The following is a 13,599-nucleotide window of genomic DNA, read 5'->3' as shown; positions in this document are numbered from 1 at the left end:
GAGTAAAACGCGTACGCACCGACGGACAGACGGTCAGACGGACAGACGGACAGACGGACATGGCTATATCGACTTAGCTTCTCATGCTGATCAAGAATATATATACTTTATGGGGTCGGAAACGTCTCCTTCTGTGCGTTACAAACATCTGACCAATTTTATAATACCCTCTGCAAGGGTATAAAAACCAATATTTTTTGCGAAAATTAGTAAAAAAAAAAAAAAATCTAGTGCTCGAGATTTGAATGCAGATTGAAAGACATTATTCCAACTTGAAAATAAAGACATCGATTTTTGAAATACTCAAAAAATTGGTTAAATTTGGGCTTCATGAAATTAAGGTTTATTGGTATATTATGGGATTATATAACGCAAAGTTCCTTGATAGTTTACAGTACAAGTGACAGATTCGAGTTTTTCAAATTTAAATTGAAACCTTTCAAACCCTGACTCTTTAATTTCAAAATATCGAAAAAGTATATTTTAATATTTCATAAGAAATTTTTCAATTGATAAAAACGTTTTACCTCAGTTTGAGTTGAAATTTCTACAAAAAAAAAACAAAAGATATCCTTTAAAATAAAACATTAAACGATCCGCTGTCTCATAAATTTCTTCACGAATTGTTTCCTCTATCAGTTTTCACTTCCTTTACTTTTATCTTAAGAGTTGAGTAGGTTCTTTCCGGCATTTTGCTATTGGTTTTTCGTTGTGGGAGTTTTTTTTATCAGGCTTTCCCATAGTCAACATAACGGGGTAAACATTTATCAACAGGTTTTTCCATTTTCACATATTCTTGTGGAACATTTGCATAAATTATCAAAGAAACCAGCTAAATGAAAGAGACATTTACCTAATTTCCAACAAGGAAACATTCATTGGATGAAATTTTGTTGTAAGCCACTGCACTTGTTCCTGTTCCTGCTTTTGTTGTTGGCCATGAAACAGGTGCGGCACGGTGTGCAGTTAAGCGCATCCTGTCCACAGGACAAACACACACACACACACACACACACGCGAACAGTGGGAAACGAGAACCAGAGATACCGATATAAAGGTAAATGTTATTTGGGGGTTAACTTTTTCGTTACGCGCCAATGCAGACAGAAAGTCACCACCAGAAACCAAAAAAAACAAAAAAAAAAAAAGAACCTTTTTTTACGAAATTTTTTTAGTTAGTTAAATAATTTCTTTGGGTTTCTTTTCGGTAAGACGCACGTCCGAACGCGTTTCGTGACGGAAGTTGACTGAGCAAACTCAAATGAAAACGCGGCCCATGCCTCACCTCGAACTTCGATGTTGCCTCTGGAGGCACATGCGCAAAAAACTCAACCAACGTCGCGTCGTCGTCGTCGTCGCACAATGTTGAAGACAATGAGTTGAGTTGTTGTTGGTGGTTGTAAGTTGCTTGTAACTCAAGTAACTGAATGGGGGGGGGAGGGGGAGGGGGACAAATTTAATGACAGGCTCGAGGTACAACAACAGATCGCATGTTGAAGAGATGAGGAAGGTAGCGACAATTATGCGCTGGGCTTGCGCATTTTATGACCATGTCTACTTGGGTCTTGTCCATCTATTTAACTATCACCATTTCTTTCATTCTATAGGTGGGGTCCCCTCCTCACCTCACCTCGCTTCTCCCCCATGAACTAGGGGACAAAACGTGCTCATCTAACAGCACTAGAAATAGGAAGTAAAATAGCCCAACTAACTAAACTAGTGTAGGGCACAGTGGTTAAGAATCTACAATTAAATGACAAATCTTCAAGTCTAATATTTAAGCTCAGTTTGCTTAACAGTTTGGAAACACTGTAAACTTATACAAACCTCTCTTTCTCTCTCTCTCTCTCTCTTTCTCTTTATACATATATGCAGATGCGTTTCTACATAGTTCTTTTCTCATAATATAAGATAATGATAAAAATAAAAAAAAAAAAACCAAACAGTTGATAATAATAGTCAAACGAAACGGTTAAACTGTCCGCATTCTCAGTAATTATCGAGTTAAATAAGAAAAGAACTTTCAAGATAATTTTAATATCATTTTAAATGCTAATTCAAATCGATAATTCAGGGCCGCATTTCAAGTAAATGCCGCCCAAACAGCAAATCTTACTTTAATCGTAAAACGTTCTCCACAAAGTTTGACATAATTCTGAATTGAGATATAAATACACCATAAAAAAATTAATTTTCTTTAGAATTCAATGACACTGAAAGTCCAGGACTAAAAAATATTACTAATCGTTAACAAACAAACATTATAATAACCATAAAAAATTCATTACAAGTTTGTAATGTTTATTGAATAAAAAAATTCATGGGGTTTACAAGGTCAAGGTTACATTGGGTGTGAAACATCGTGTCTTCTCTTTCTCTCGCACATGTCTACGGTCCACCTCAATCAATAAGATTTCCTTACCTTGTGATTCTTACTAAAATCTATTTGAATTTTGAAGAAAGAAACATTTTTAGTGTATAGTGGAATGTATATACATATATGGATCATTCAATATATCATTGAAACGCATCTAAACTCCTTAGATATTAATTGAATGATTGATTAATCTGAAAGGATCAATTGAGGTGCATAGATATAGATACATATGTAGATATGTATAGGGTAAGGTCAACATAAATTTATATAAACTAAAAAGTCATTACAAGACACTTGTCTAGATGTATATATAATGTTGATCATGATGTTGATGATGATGTTGATTATGATGATGATGATGATGACAAACCCCAAGAAAACGGAGCTCTGGCTTTGATTTTTTCTGTCTTTGTATCTGTATCTGCTGTTCGTTTCTGTTTCTTCCGGACACAAAGTTACTTATTACAAAGTAGGAACACAAGTGAGCAAACTGAATGAATGGAAAATTGTGGGAACAATGGAACTTAGAGCGTGAGAAATTGCCACCACCGACGCATCCATTGGCGGTGTTGGTGGTGCTTCTGCTGGTAGTACTTCAGCCTCAAACTTGGATCAAGACTTAAAACTCACAATCAGACCAAACGAAGTCTGGGGACTGTTTAACACACAATGGCACCATTAAAGGTCGCTCTATCTCTCATGACTACCAAACTCCCTGACACATATGTATATATACATAAGTCTATCTGTCTACTATACATATATATGTATGTACATACATACATTTCTAGTCTATTTCCAAGTAATGCCGGCAATTGCTTCTCTTTCATCAAAATTGCCGTCTTTAGTTTTGACTAATTTTGCTTTGTGAATCTCTCTGGCTTGCATTTTCATATACCCAAGTATGCACATATATTAAATTGCAATTTTCCAACATACTTAAATATGTATGAATACACTGAATTCGTATGGGGAAACAGACAGAAAAAGAGTCGAGCCATTTGGCGTTTAGAGTTTTGATTATTCAGCATGTTCATGACTTTTAATTACATATACTAAAAGTTCCCAGCTTAGGGTCAATGCATGGGGTTAAGGTAAACCAAGGGGGATAAACCATAATTAAGAGGGGGTGTGGAGGTTTGCCCAGATGAAATTCAATCATATAATTGCAATACTTTAGATAATGATGATGCTTATTTATAGTGATGATGCCTATTTTAGTGTATAGTTGCAATTCCAATTAAAATTAGAATCAATTGATTTGTAAACTTCTTCTATTTAATATCTAGAAACTTATTGTCGAATTTCTAATTAATATTCTATATTTTATTAATTAATTCAACATTAATGATATTAAAAACGGTTTATTTAGCTGAATATTTTGTTCTTGAATTTTATTGAGATCTCATCAGGAGCGGATTTAGAGGATATCCCTAAAGACTTCACAAGTGAAGTATATTAAGGATCGTCGAAAGAAAAAAACATTTTAGATCAGAGTCAAAACATATCTTAAAAAGCATTCTTAAAACTCTTTGAGCCCCTCAAGATCTACATTTATTTATAGAACTAATGTTTATTATAATTAGTTTATAAGTAAATATATATTTTTAACATGTTTATTTCCTAAACATGAACCGGAAATGTTTGCCGGTAATGTGTCGCAATTCGCTGAACTTTATTTTAGTTTTGATATCTTTCTTTACACCAATTTTTGTTGTACTTTAAGTGAAAATTAAAACCCATTAAATGAATTCTTGTTAAATTTGTGGCATAAACATGTAACAAACACACAACCAAAAACAACAAAAATTTAGTTGTAAAAATTGTCATTAGATTGAAATGCCTTGACAGCTGAAATTAAGAACAGAAGGCCCAATCCGAAAACCTCAAAGTTCCCTTTACCGCCTCTCCCCACCCCAGCCCCCCTCACCACCCATTACCCCTCCCCACTAGCCAACGTAGTCCAATCTTAACCCTAACCCAACCCATATCAAAGTGAACCAAGCATATATTTTCCTTGCCATTGTCTCTCTTCTCTTTGTTTTGTCATTATGCTTTACTAACTTCTTCGGCGTCTCATATCAAATCTACACCCAACCAACTATGTGTGTGTATGGGGGCTTCATCTAGCTGTAAGGGAGGGAGGGGGGACCCTTTCGGTGTCGGTGACAAAAGACACGGAACGTGAACTGAAATGGAGTGCCATTTAGTTGCCATCTAAAAGCTGCCATGTAACTTAATTTATGCCTGTGAAATTCATGTGTGCCTTGTCTTTTAACCGGAAAAATCATGACGTTTTACTTGATGATCATCGGAAAAAAATGCATATTGTATATATATATATATACTTATACATATATATAAATGATCAGCACTTGCTTGTTAAAGACTTCCTGGTAACTAAGTAAGTGAATTGCATAAGTCTTACCCATAAAGATGCAGAAATCACATGTGATTTCTCATAATATCTTTTGTCTCTTAAATTAGCTCGCTCTACAGATTGAGAGAACTTTCCTGCATTATAAGGAACATCTATATAGCTTCGATTAGAAATCGAATCGTTCTTCTAGCAACGTTTTGGTATACTTGTCCCTTTTTTGTGATATAGCCATCAAAGTGGAAAAACGTTTTATCTAAAAAACGCAATCTTAGCATAGCAAATAACGACGATATTGATCAAAGTCACTGTTTTCCACCGATCGTTCCTATGAGAGCTATATGATATAGTAACCCGATCCTTATCAAATTTGGCACTGTCATTAACAGATATATTAAACTAACAAATGTTTAATTTCAAAGCAATCACGTTAAAAATAACGAAGTTATTAACAAAAGTCACTGTTTTCCACCGATCGTTCCTATGGGAGCTATATGATATAGTTACCCGATCTTTATCAAATTTGGCATAGTCGTTTATATGTATAATAAACTCATTAATATTAAATTTCACGACAATAGCTCAGAAAATAGCGAAGTTATTGAGAAAAGTCACTGTTCGTGACTTTGCCGTTTGTATGGGAGCTATATGATATAGTGGTCCGATCCAGCTGAATCCGAGATATACAACCCCTGCAGTATATACAAGCCTACATGCAAAATTCAACTCTGTAGCTCTAACGGTTTAGGAGGAGTTTGCGTTGATCCAGACGGACGGACAGACAGACGGACGGAGGGACATGGCTATTTGAACTCGTCTCGTCATGCTGATCAAGAATATATATACTTTATATGATCGGAAATGCTTCTTTCTATGCGTTGCACACTTCTGACCACAATTAATATACCCTTTTTGCAAGGGTATAAAAATAACATATTTAGGAGTTTCCTTTACTATCATTCCTGATGATATGAAAATATGTCTTCAAAATCAACTAATAAATGGCCCACACAGTTCTTATTCGCCCCAAATCTGCGGATGACCATGAAGATTTGAAATTGAAGTTTACAAAATTTTGTACAGAGCACTCAAGATCTTTTCCATTAGCCACTCCATCGATTCCATTAGGTGAGTATCGAATATATGTACATATATATTCTTTGAGTTTTCCCTCAAAACATTTTGACACAATTTGAAACTAATCAGTCATAATGTGAAGGCGCCTAAAAGGCTGCATCTATTTTTTGGATTTTATTTGTTTTTATATTGCTCGAAATGTTTCTGTGTGAACTATTTTAAGCACAGTGCGCACAAAGAGAGTTTTAGCCGTATCTCTTCTCACTCTCTCTCTCTCTCTCTCTCTTTCTCTGTGTCCCCTTGTCTATCTCTCTTTGCATTCATTCATTACAAATGTCTGACTAATGCCTGTTGCGAAATCGGTCCATCTAAAGCTACGTATGTATGTGGCAAATGGCGACCGACTTCAATTCACGTGGCTTTGGTGCGTGACTCTCGAGAGTCTGTGTTGTGGCAAGCAAATCGCACAGCTCATTCTTAATATTTCTAATGAAAAACAACGCCAACGTGCCTAGCCAACGCACACAGGCAGACACACACACACACACACACACACACACTTACACACGCACACCCACTAACACATTGAGGGAAGGAAACTCACTCCTTTAACCACCCACTTACTTCTAGTAACACGGTTGTTCGCACAATTTTTGAACCCCTTAACAAACTTTTTAACCAAAACCCCAAAATTATGCCATTGGGGGTAACTCAGATACGGCGTATTTTAAGAAATGGTTATTTTTAACATCCCAAAAGAGGGACGTCTTAGCCCATTGGGCCAGAAACTATCTTCCTTTTCGAGAGTGTATCTGATGAGTCGACTAGACGGTAAACAAAGCTAAACTAATCTAGAAGCCGAACAACACAATTTTCCGAAGCCGGCAATAGCCGAAGAATAACACAAACTCAATGCACGTTTCTTTTTGTGTGTGTGTGTGCGACTGTCGTCAGTTCTATGGCTCGGCGCAATGCGCTTTTTCCCTTACCCAGTACTCATTGTCAGAACTCTCAGTATTTGTGCGAATTTTCAACAAGTAGGTCGCGAATAGACTCCAAGTCGAGACCGAGAAAAAACAGAATTTCTTTTTTTTGTGTTTTCGTTCGTTCAGTGGAAAGAGAGAAAAAAACACAAGTGCTTATATTGCACAAAAAACAACAAAAAAGTGAAAAGTAAGACAAAGAAATATCAAAAGATCGAGACATAAAATCAATATTAATAAAAACAAGTTACGTAAACAAGTTAAGTTATATAACTAATACGGAATATTTCTCTTAGAGAGAGTGAGAGTGAGTGCAAGTGAGCAAAAAATAAACAACAATAATAAACGCAGTCAACACTTACATAAACAATCGTTCGGTAACGTAGTTCACATAGTTATAGTGTATATTATTAAGTGTTGCCCTTGTCACAGAGAGAACAGCAGAGAGACAAAGAGAGATAGAGAGTGAAAAAGATGGAGAACTAAAGATAATGCTTGCTCACCGGCTAGCAAGCACGTTGCACGAAATGCACCCAAACAATAACAACAACAACAACAATATTGTTTAATAAAAACAACAAAATAGTTTACAATGCAATTAAAGTATACAAGCTTTTTGTGTAATTTTCCTTAAAAACACAAGAATACCATGCAATTGTATACATATGTGTATGTATGCATCGGGGTCACCATATGTTAGAAACTCATAGGGGTCACCAAATATAATAAATTGATTTCATCTTTCAATTTATATATTTCCTTAAGTTTGGGTTATACACATTTTTTACTATATTTTTGTCCATGTGACCATCGATTCAAAGTTGTTAAAACAAAATAGACCATAAACCAGATGGTTTAGACTTAGGGATGTATTCAAGACATCTGTCTGTTATTGTCTTTACACAATAATTTGAATTCGTTGAACTTACCTAAATTCAATGTAAACTTATTACAAAGCATTAAGTATCCGCCGCATGGGTCAAATGAATAATAAAATAACTCACTCATAATCATTTGATTTTCAAATGGGTTTTAAAGTAGAATACAAATAAATATTATTAAATAAACGGGAAAAGTTAGTATTGGAAACGTAAAAATACATATGAGTCAGAACATTTATTGAAGTTTCACCTCTATATCAATATATTCTTTGGTTTACAATATTTAAACTTTGGTTTGGTTTGGAAATGAATGAATGTAAATCAATTATTAAATTCAATAATCTACAAAACTTTTCATTATCCCCGATATTGCGCCCTAAAAATCATTATTTTTTATCCAAATTTTGCTTTTTCCCTCTTCTCTTTTTCATTTACTTTCTTTTGTCAATTATTTACAATGGCTTCTGTGTTTGAATGTATTTTGGGTGTCTTTGTGTGTGTGTGTGGACATGGCCAAATGAAAAAAAATGCTTTATTAGGAAATATGGTATTATGTAAAAGCATTACCGACCGATTATGACGCTGCTAAGTCAGCAGATTTCATCCGAGAGCTAAAAGAACCCATTACACTGTGCAAAAAAGTAAACCTAAGCACTTGCATTCATATACACACATATGCATAACGAAGAATAACAGAACTATTTTCAAAGCTTGCTTACTCACTCACTCATTTACTCGCTTGCGCAGCCTCCCACTCAATCAGTCAGTAACTCACTCACTCACGCACACAAACACACACGCACGCACGCTTAGAGCACAATGACAAGCTACGAGGCTAACGAGGCATCTTAACGACGTCATGCAACTGCACGTGAACGGTAAATTTGAAATTCAACTATCGACTTTGAATATACCCGGTGGGCATGCAATAACTGTGCATGCGATTAATTGGCTGGTGATGGGCCTTATTATCGTCGAGTGGGGGAGGCCAAAAGGGTTATTTTCGATAGAAGCAAACCTGTTGCAAAAACTATGACAACACTCTCTCTCTCTCTCTCTCTCTCTCTATCTTGCCCACTCCCATGTAATATACATAAAACGTGACACAACTATTTTCACATTCTGGCATGGTTTATCATACATATATACATAAATATTCAATAATGAAGTATTTATGCAGTTGAAATATAAATCGATGGCAAAATAACTATCAGTAGGGGGAAATTATTCCCCTTAAAGTATGCAATATGCAATTACTTTAAACAGCTTTTAAAACTGTTTTGTAGTTCAAAAGTGGTTCCTAGTTGCACAGATAAAAATCTGTACACAAAATGCCAATAAGTTGTTATTAATTAAACAAAAAACTAATATTTAATACACATAGTAAAAGTATGCTATTTGAACAACGACTTAACGCCTTAGCTGTGATTTCTGGAAAACTTTTTTGTATCAGATGTTTGTACAAATATTAACAAGACTAATAATTATCTAATTTATGATTTTAATTAAGAATTGATAGCATTATCAAGAGTTATTTAAAAGTTAATACTTTATCTTAAAAATGTGACTTAGTCAGAGGTAATGGTTTAGGTTTTTTTTGATCGAATCACATACATATCTCAAACTCTCACTTGGTAAGTTACTAAAATGTTTCGTTTTTCATAACAATTTAGCATTACATATATCAAATACTGAACTGAAATACGTTGGAAAAACGGATAAAATGGAGGGCGAATCGGCAGAATCCACTCATAATACCAAAGTATCTGACTCAGCATACTCGAACAGTTGCAGCAACAGTCAATCTCAACGCAGGTTTGTAACCCCAACCGAAAAAAGGGTATTTGATTGGGGACTTTATCTAGTTTCTTTTTTTTTTTTTTGTGGCTTGTGCCATTCAGTGGTAGCTCCAAGTCGCGTCTAAGCGGCAGTCATTCATCGGGTAGCAGTGGATATGGAGGGAAACCATCGACCCAGGCCAGCAGCAGTGACATGATCATTAAACGCAATAAGGAGAAATCGCGCAAGAAAAAGAAGCCAAAATGCATAGCTCTGGCTACAGCAACAACAGTCTCATTGGAGGGCACCGAAGAGTCGCCATTGCCAGCAAATGGTGGCTGTGAAAAAGTACTACAAGAACTCCAGGATACCCAGCAACTTGGCGAGCCTCTGGTGGTCACCGAAACGCAATTAAGTGAACAGCTTTTAGAGACAGAGCAAAATGAGGATCAAAACAAATCGGAGCAACTTGCTCAGTTTCCTCTACCAACACCGATTGTAACCACTCTTTCGCCGGGCATTGGACCGGGTCATGACTGTGTGGGTGGAGCTAGTGGTGGCGCTGTTGCCGGTGGCTGTTCAGTTGTTGGTGCTGGCACCGACAAAACAAGTGAGCTCATTCCAGGCAAATTGGAATCGGCTGGCACTAAGCCGAGCCAGGAGCGACCCAAAGAGGAGAGCTTTTGTTGTGTCATCTCCATGCACGATGGCATAGTGCTCTACACAACGCCAAGTATATCAGACGTTTTGGGATTCCCGCGCGACATGTGGCTAGGGCGATCCTTTATTGACTTTGTGCACCACAAGGATCGTGCCACATTTGCCAGCCAAATAACAACGGGCATTCCGATCGCAGAATCACGTGGATGCATGCCCAAAGATGCCCGCAGCACCTTCTGTGTAATGTTGCGTCGCTATCGGGGCCTAAATTCGGGAGGATTTGGTGTTATTGGCCGAGCGGTTAACTATGAACCATTCCGTCTGGGACTGACATTCCGTGAAGCTCCCGAAGAGGCTCGCCCCGACAACTATATGGTCTCGAATGGCACCAATATGCTATTGGTCATATGTGCCACACCCATTAAGAGTAGTTACAAAGGTAAGATAGAATCGATTAGAAGAAGGCTGTAGAAGATCTAACCCACCCCCGACCATTTGCAGTTCCCGATGAAATTCTCTCACAAAAGAGCCCGAAATTTGCTATACGTCACACGGCCACTGGCATCATATCCCATGTGGATAGTGCAGCGGTTAGTGCATTGGGTTATCTACCGCAAGATCTTATTGGGCGATCCATAATGGATTTCTATCATCACGAGGACTTACCGGTCATGAAGGATACCTATGAGACGGTGATGAAAAAGGGACAAACAGCGGGAGCATCATTTTGCAGCAAACCATATCGTTTCCTCATCCAGAACGGTTGCTTTGTCCTGTTGGAAACCGAATGGACGAGCTTTGTGAATCCCTGGTCGCGTAAGCTAGAATTTGTGGTGGGCCATCATCGTGTCTTTCAGGGTAAGTATCTGAAAATATTCCAAAAATATATTCAAATTGATACGACTTTCGTTCAGGTCCAAAGCTATGCAATGTCTTTGAGACATCTGTGAGTGCCAAACCAAAGATCTCGGAGGAGGCACAGAATCGGAATGCCCGCATTAAGGAGGATATTGTCAAATTGTTGGCGGAAACTGTATCACGACCCTCGGACACCGTTAAGCAGGAGGTGTCGCGACGCTGTCAGGCATTGGCCAACTTCATGGAAACACTAATGGACGAGGTTACACGGGCCGATCTCAAGCTGGACCTACCGCACGAGAATGAATTGACGGTGTCCGAGAGGGATAGTGTGATGTTGGGTGAAATTTCGCCACATCACGACTACTATGACAGTAAGAGTTCCACTGAGACGCCACCCAGCTACAATCAACTAAACTATAACGAGAACCTGCTGCGTTTTTTCAACAGCAAGCCTGTCACCGCGCCCGTGGAGCTCGATCCGCCGAAAGTGGAGTCCTCCTATGTGAGCAGTGCCCGCGGGGAGGATGCGCGAAGCACTCTCAGTCCGGTGCAAGGTTTTGAGGGCAGCGGCGGCAGTGGATCGTCGGGAAATTTTACCACTGGCAGCAATTTACACATGAGCAGTGTGACCAATACCAGTAATGCCGGCACTGGCACATCCGGCACCGGAAATTCTGGAGACGGTGGCGGTGGTGGCGGCGCCGATGGCACCGGGAGTGGAGCCGCACCGCCCGTTACTCTTACCGAATCGCTGCTAAATAAGCACAACGATGAGATGGAAAAGTTTATGCTAAAGAAGCATCGCGAATCGCGTGGCCGGAGTGGCGACAAGAATAAGAAATCGGCCAACGAAGCTATGAAAATGTTGGAGTATAGTGGTCCGGGTCCCGGGCATGGGCATGGCATAAAACGCGGCGGTTCCCATTCATGGGAGGGTGAGGCCAATAAGCCCAAACAACAGCTGACCCTTAACACTGGTGGAGGTGGTGGTGGTGGAGGTGGTGGTGGTGGTGGTGGTGGTTTGCCTTTATTTCTGGATGTCACACATACATCATCTGCGTCCCAGAATAAAGGTCCGACCGGTGTTGCTGCAGGCGGTGCAGGAGGCGGTGTAGGCGGTGGTGGTGGCAGTTGTAGCGGCCTTGGTGGCAATGGAAATGTTGGCAGTGGCAATGGTAACAACAGCCAACCATCGACTAACCAATACACACAGAGTGGATTACCCTGCACCCAGAATATCAATCTATGGCCACCGTTCTCAGTGGGTATTACGACACCCACATCCGTCCTCTCTAGTCACACGGCCGTTCCCCCGAGTAGTTTCTCGCCGCAGCACAGTCTGTTTCCCACCTTCTATTACATACCCGCCTCCATAGCAGCCTCCTCGCCATCAAGCACAAACACCAATCCCAATCGACCGCACAAGCATGCCCATGTCCACAGTAGTTCCGAAAAACCGAGCACCTCACAGGCGGCAGCCGCTACCATGCCGCTGCAGTACATGACCGGCGTAATGTATCCCCATCCCTCACTATTCTACACACATCCGGCGGCGGCAGCAGCCACGGCTATGGTATACCAGCCGGTACCCTTTGCAGGAGTTGCCAATCCCATGCAATTGCCGGAGCAGGCAAGCAAGAATGTCTATACAGTAAGCAATTTTAGATGCGGCCTCATCTTGTTGATTTAATTTAATCGAATTTTTCTCCCTCTTGCAGACCCAACCGGTTATGGTGGCACCTCCAACGGCGACGAACAAGACCCAAGGAGCCTTCCATTCAATCACTCCCGCCCCACTGCAACGTCCCTCATCGCAAGCCACATCGGTGAAAGCGGAAACGGGATCAAATGTCGCTCCTTCGGATACATCCAAGAAGGAAGTACCCGATTCACCCATTACCCCCACCATGGGTGACTTTACATTAGATCAGCCCTGCAACAATAATGCCACGACCCTAAAGGTAACTACCAATCGTGCACGATGACTTCATCCTGTTAATCCAATAACCATTTTCTCAGAAATATACCGACAGTAATGGTAATAGTGATGATATGGACGGTTCCAGTTTCTCATCGTTCTACTCATCGTTTATAAAGACGACAGATGGATCAGAGAGTCCACCGGAAAATGATAAAGATGCCAAGCATCGCAAATTAAAAGTATGAGTCCCATATAAAAAACCAAAAAAATTAGGATACAATTTCCTATAACATTTTCTATAATGCAGTCCCTAGATCAGTCAGATAATAAGATTGTCGAACATCCCGAAGAGGATCAAACCCAGCATGGACATGGATAGCAAACACCTCACTTGCTGCTGACAGATGTGAACAATCAGGTCCATAATGTCATGGAAGATGACATTCGATAAGATCGGATTGCCTCACCTTAGCAACCAACTGGAACCAGAGCATTGTGTAGGTCCGTTCGCCCCTTTCTGAACGATTAAAGCTCATCCTTTTGTTTGTCTCTTAATATCTTTTTAGATCTGTGACCGTACAAACCAACAAAAACAACTTATCGGACTTTGGAGACATGCAACTTCTGCCAAAAAAAAAAAAAAACAATACTAAATCTAATTTGTTTATTAGTTGAATAACATT

The 13,599-nt window shown here is 39.2% G+C and overlaps 1 protein-coding gene across 1 annotated transcript; it reads left to right on the top strand.

The window, feature by feature from the left end:
- Window positions 1-9,368: 9,368 nt before the first annotated feature.
- On the top strand, window positions 9,369-13,580 carry LOC6641177 (period circadian protein). Its single transcript, XM_023175352.2, has 8 exons — window positions 9,369-9,510; window positions 9,597-10,573; window positions 10,636-10,992; window positions 11,049-12,646; window positions 12,714-12,956; window positions 13,015-13,155; window positions 13,224-13,413; window positions 13,483-13,580. Exons 1-7 carry the CDS (start codon window positions 9,419-9,421, stop codon window positions 13,293-13,295), a joined length of 3,480 nt encoding a protein of 1,159 aa, XP_023031120.1. The 5' UTR covers window positions 9,369-9,418; the 3' UTR covers window positions 13,296-13,413; window positions 13,483-13,580.
- Window positions 13,581-13,599: the final 19 nt, after the last annotated feature.

Source organism: Drosophila willistoni (genome assembly GCF_018902025.1).
Source record: "Drosophila willistoni isolate 14030-0811.24 chromosome XL unlocalized genomic scaffold, UCI_dwil_1.1 Seg141, whole genome shotgun sequence".
NCBI classification, from domain to species: Eukaryota; Metazoa; Arthropoda; class Insecta; order Diptera; family Drosophilidae; genus Drosophila; species Drosophila willistoni.
This window is presented reverse-complemented; position numbering and strand designations above follow the sequence as displayed.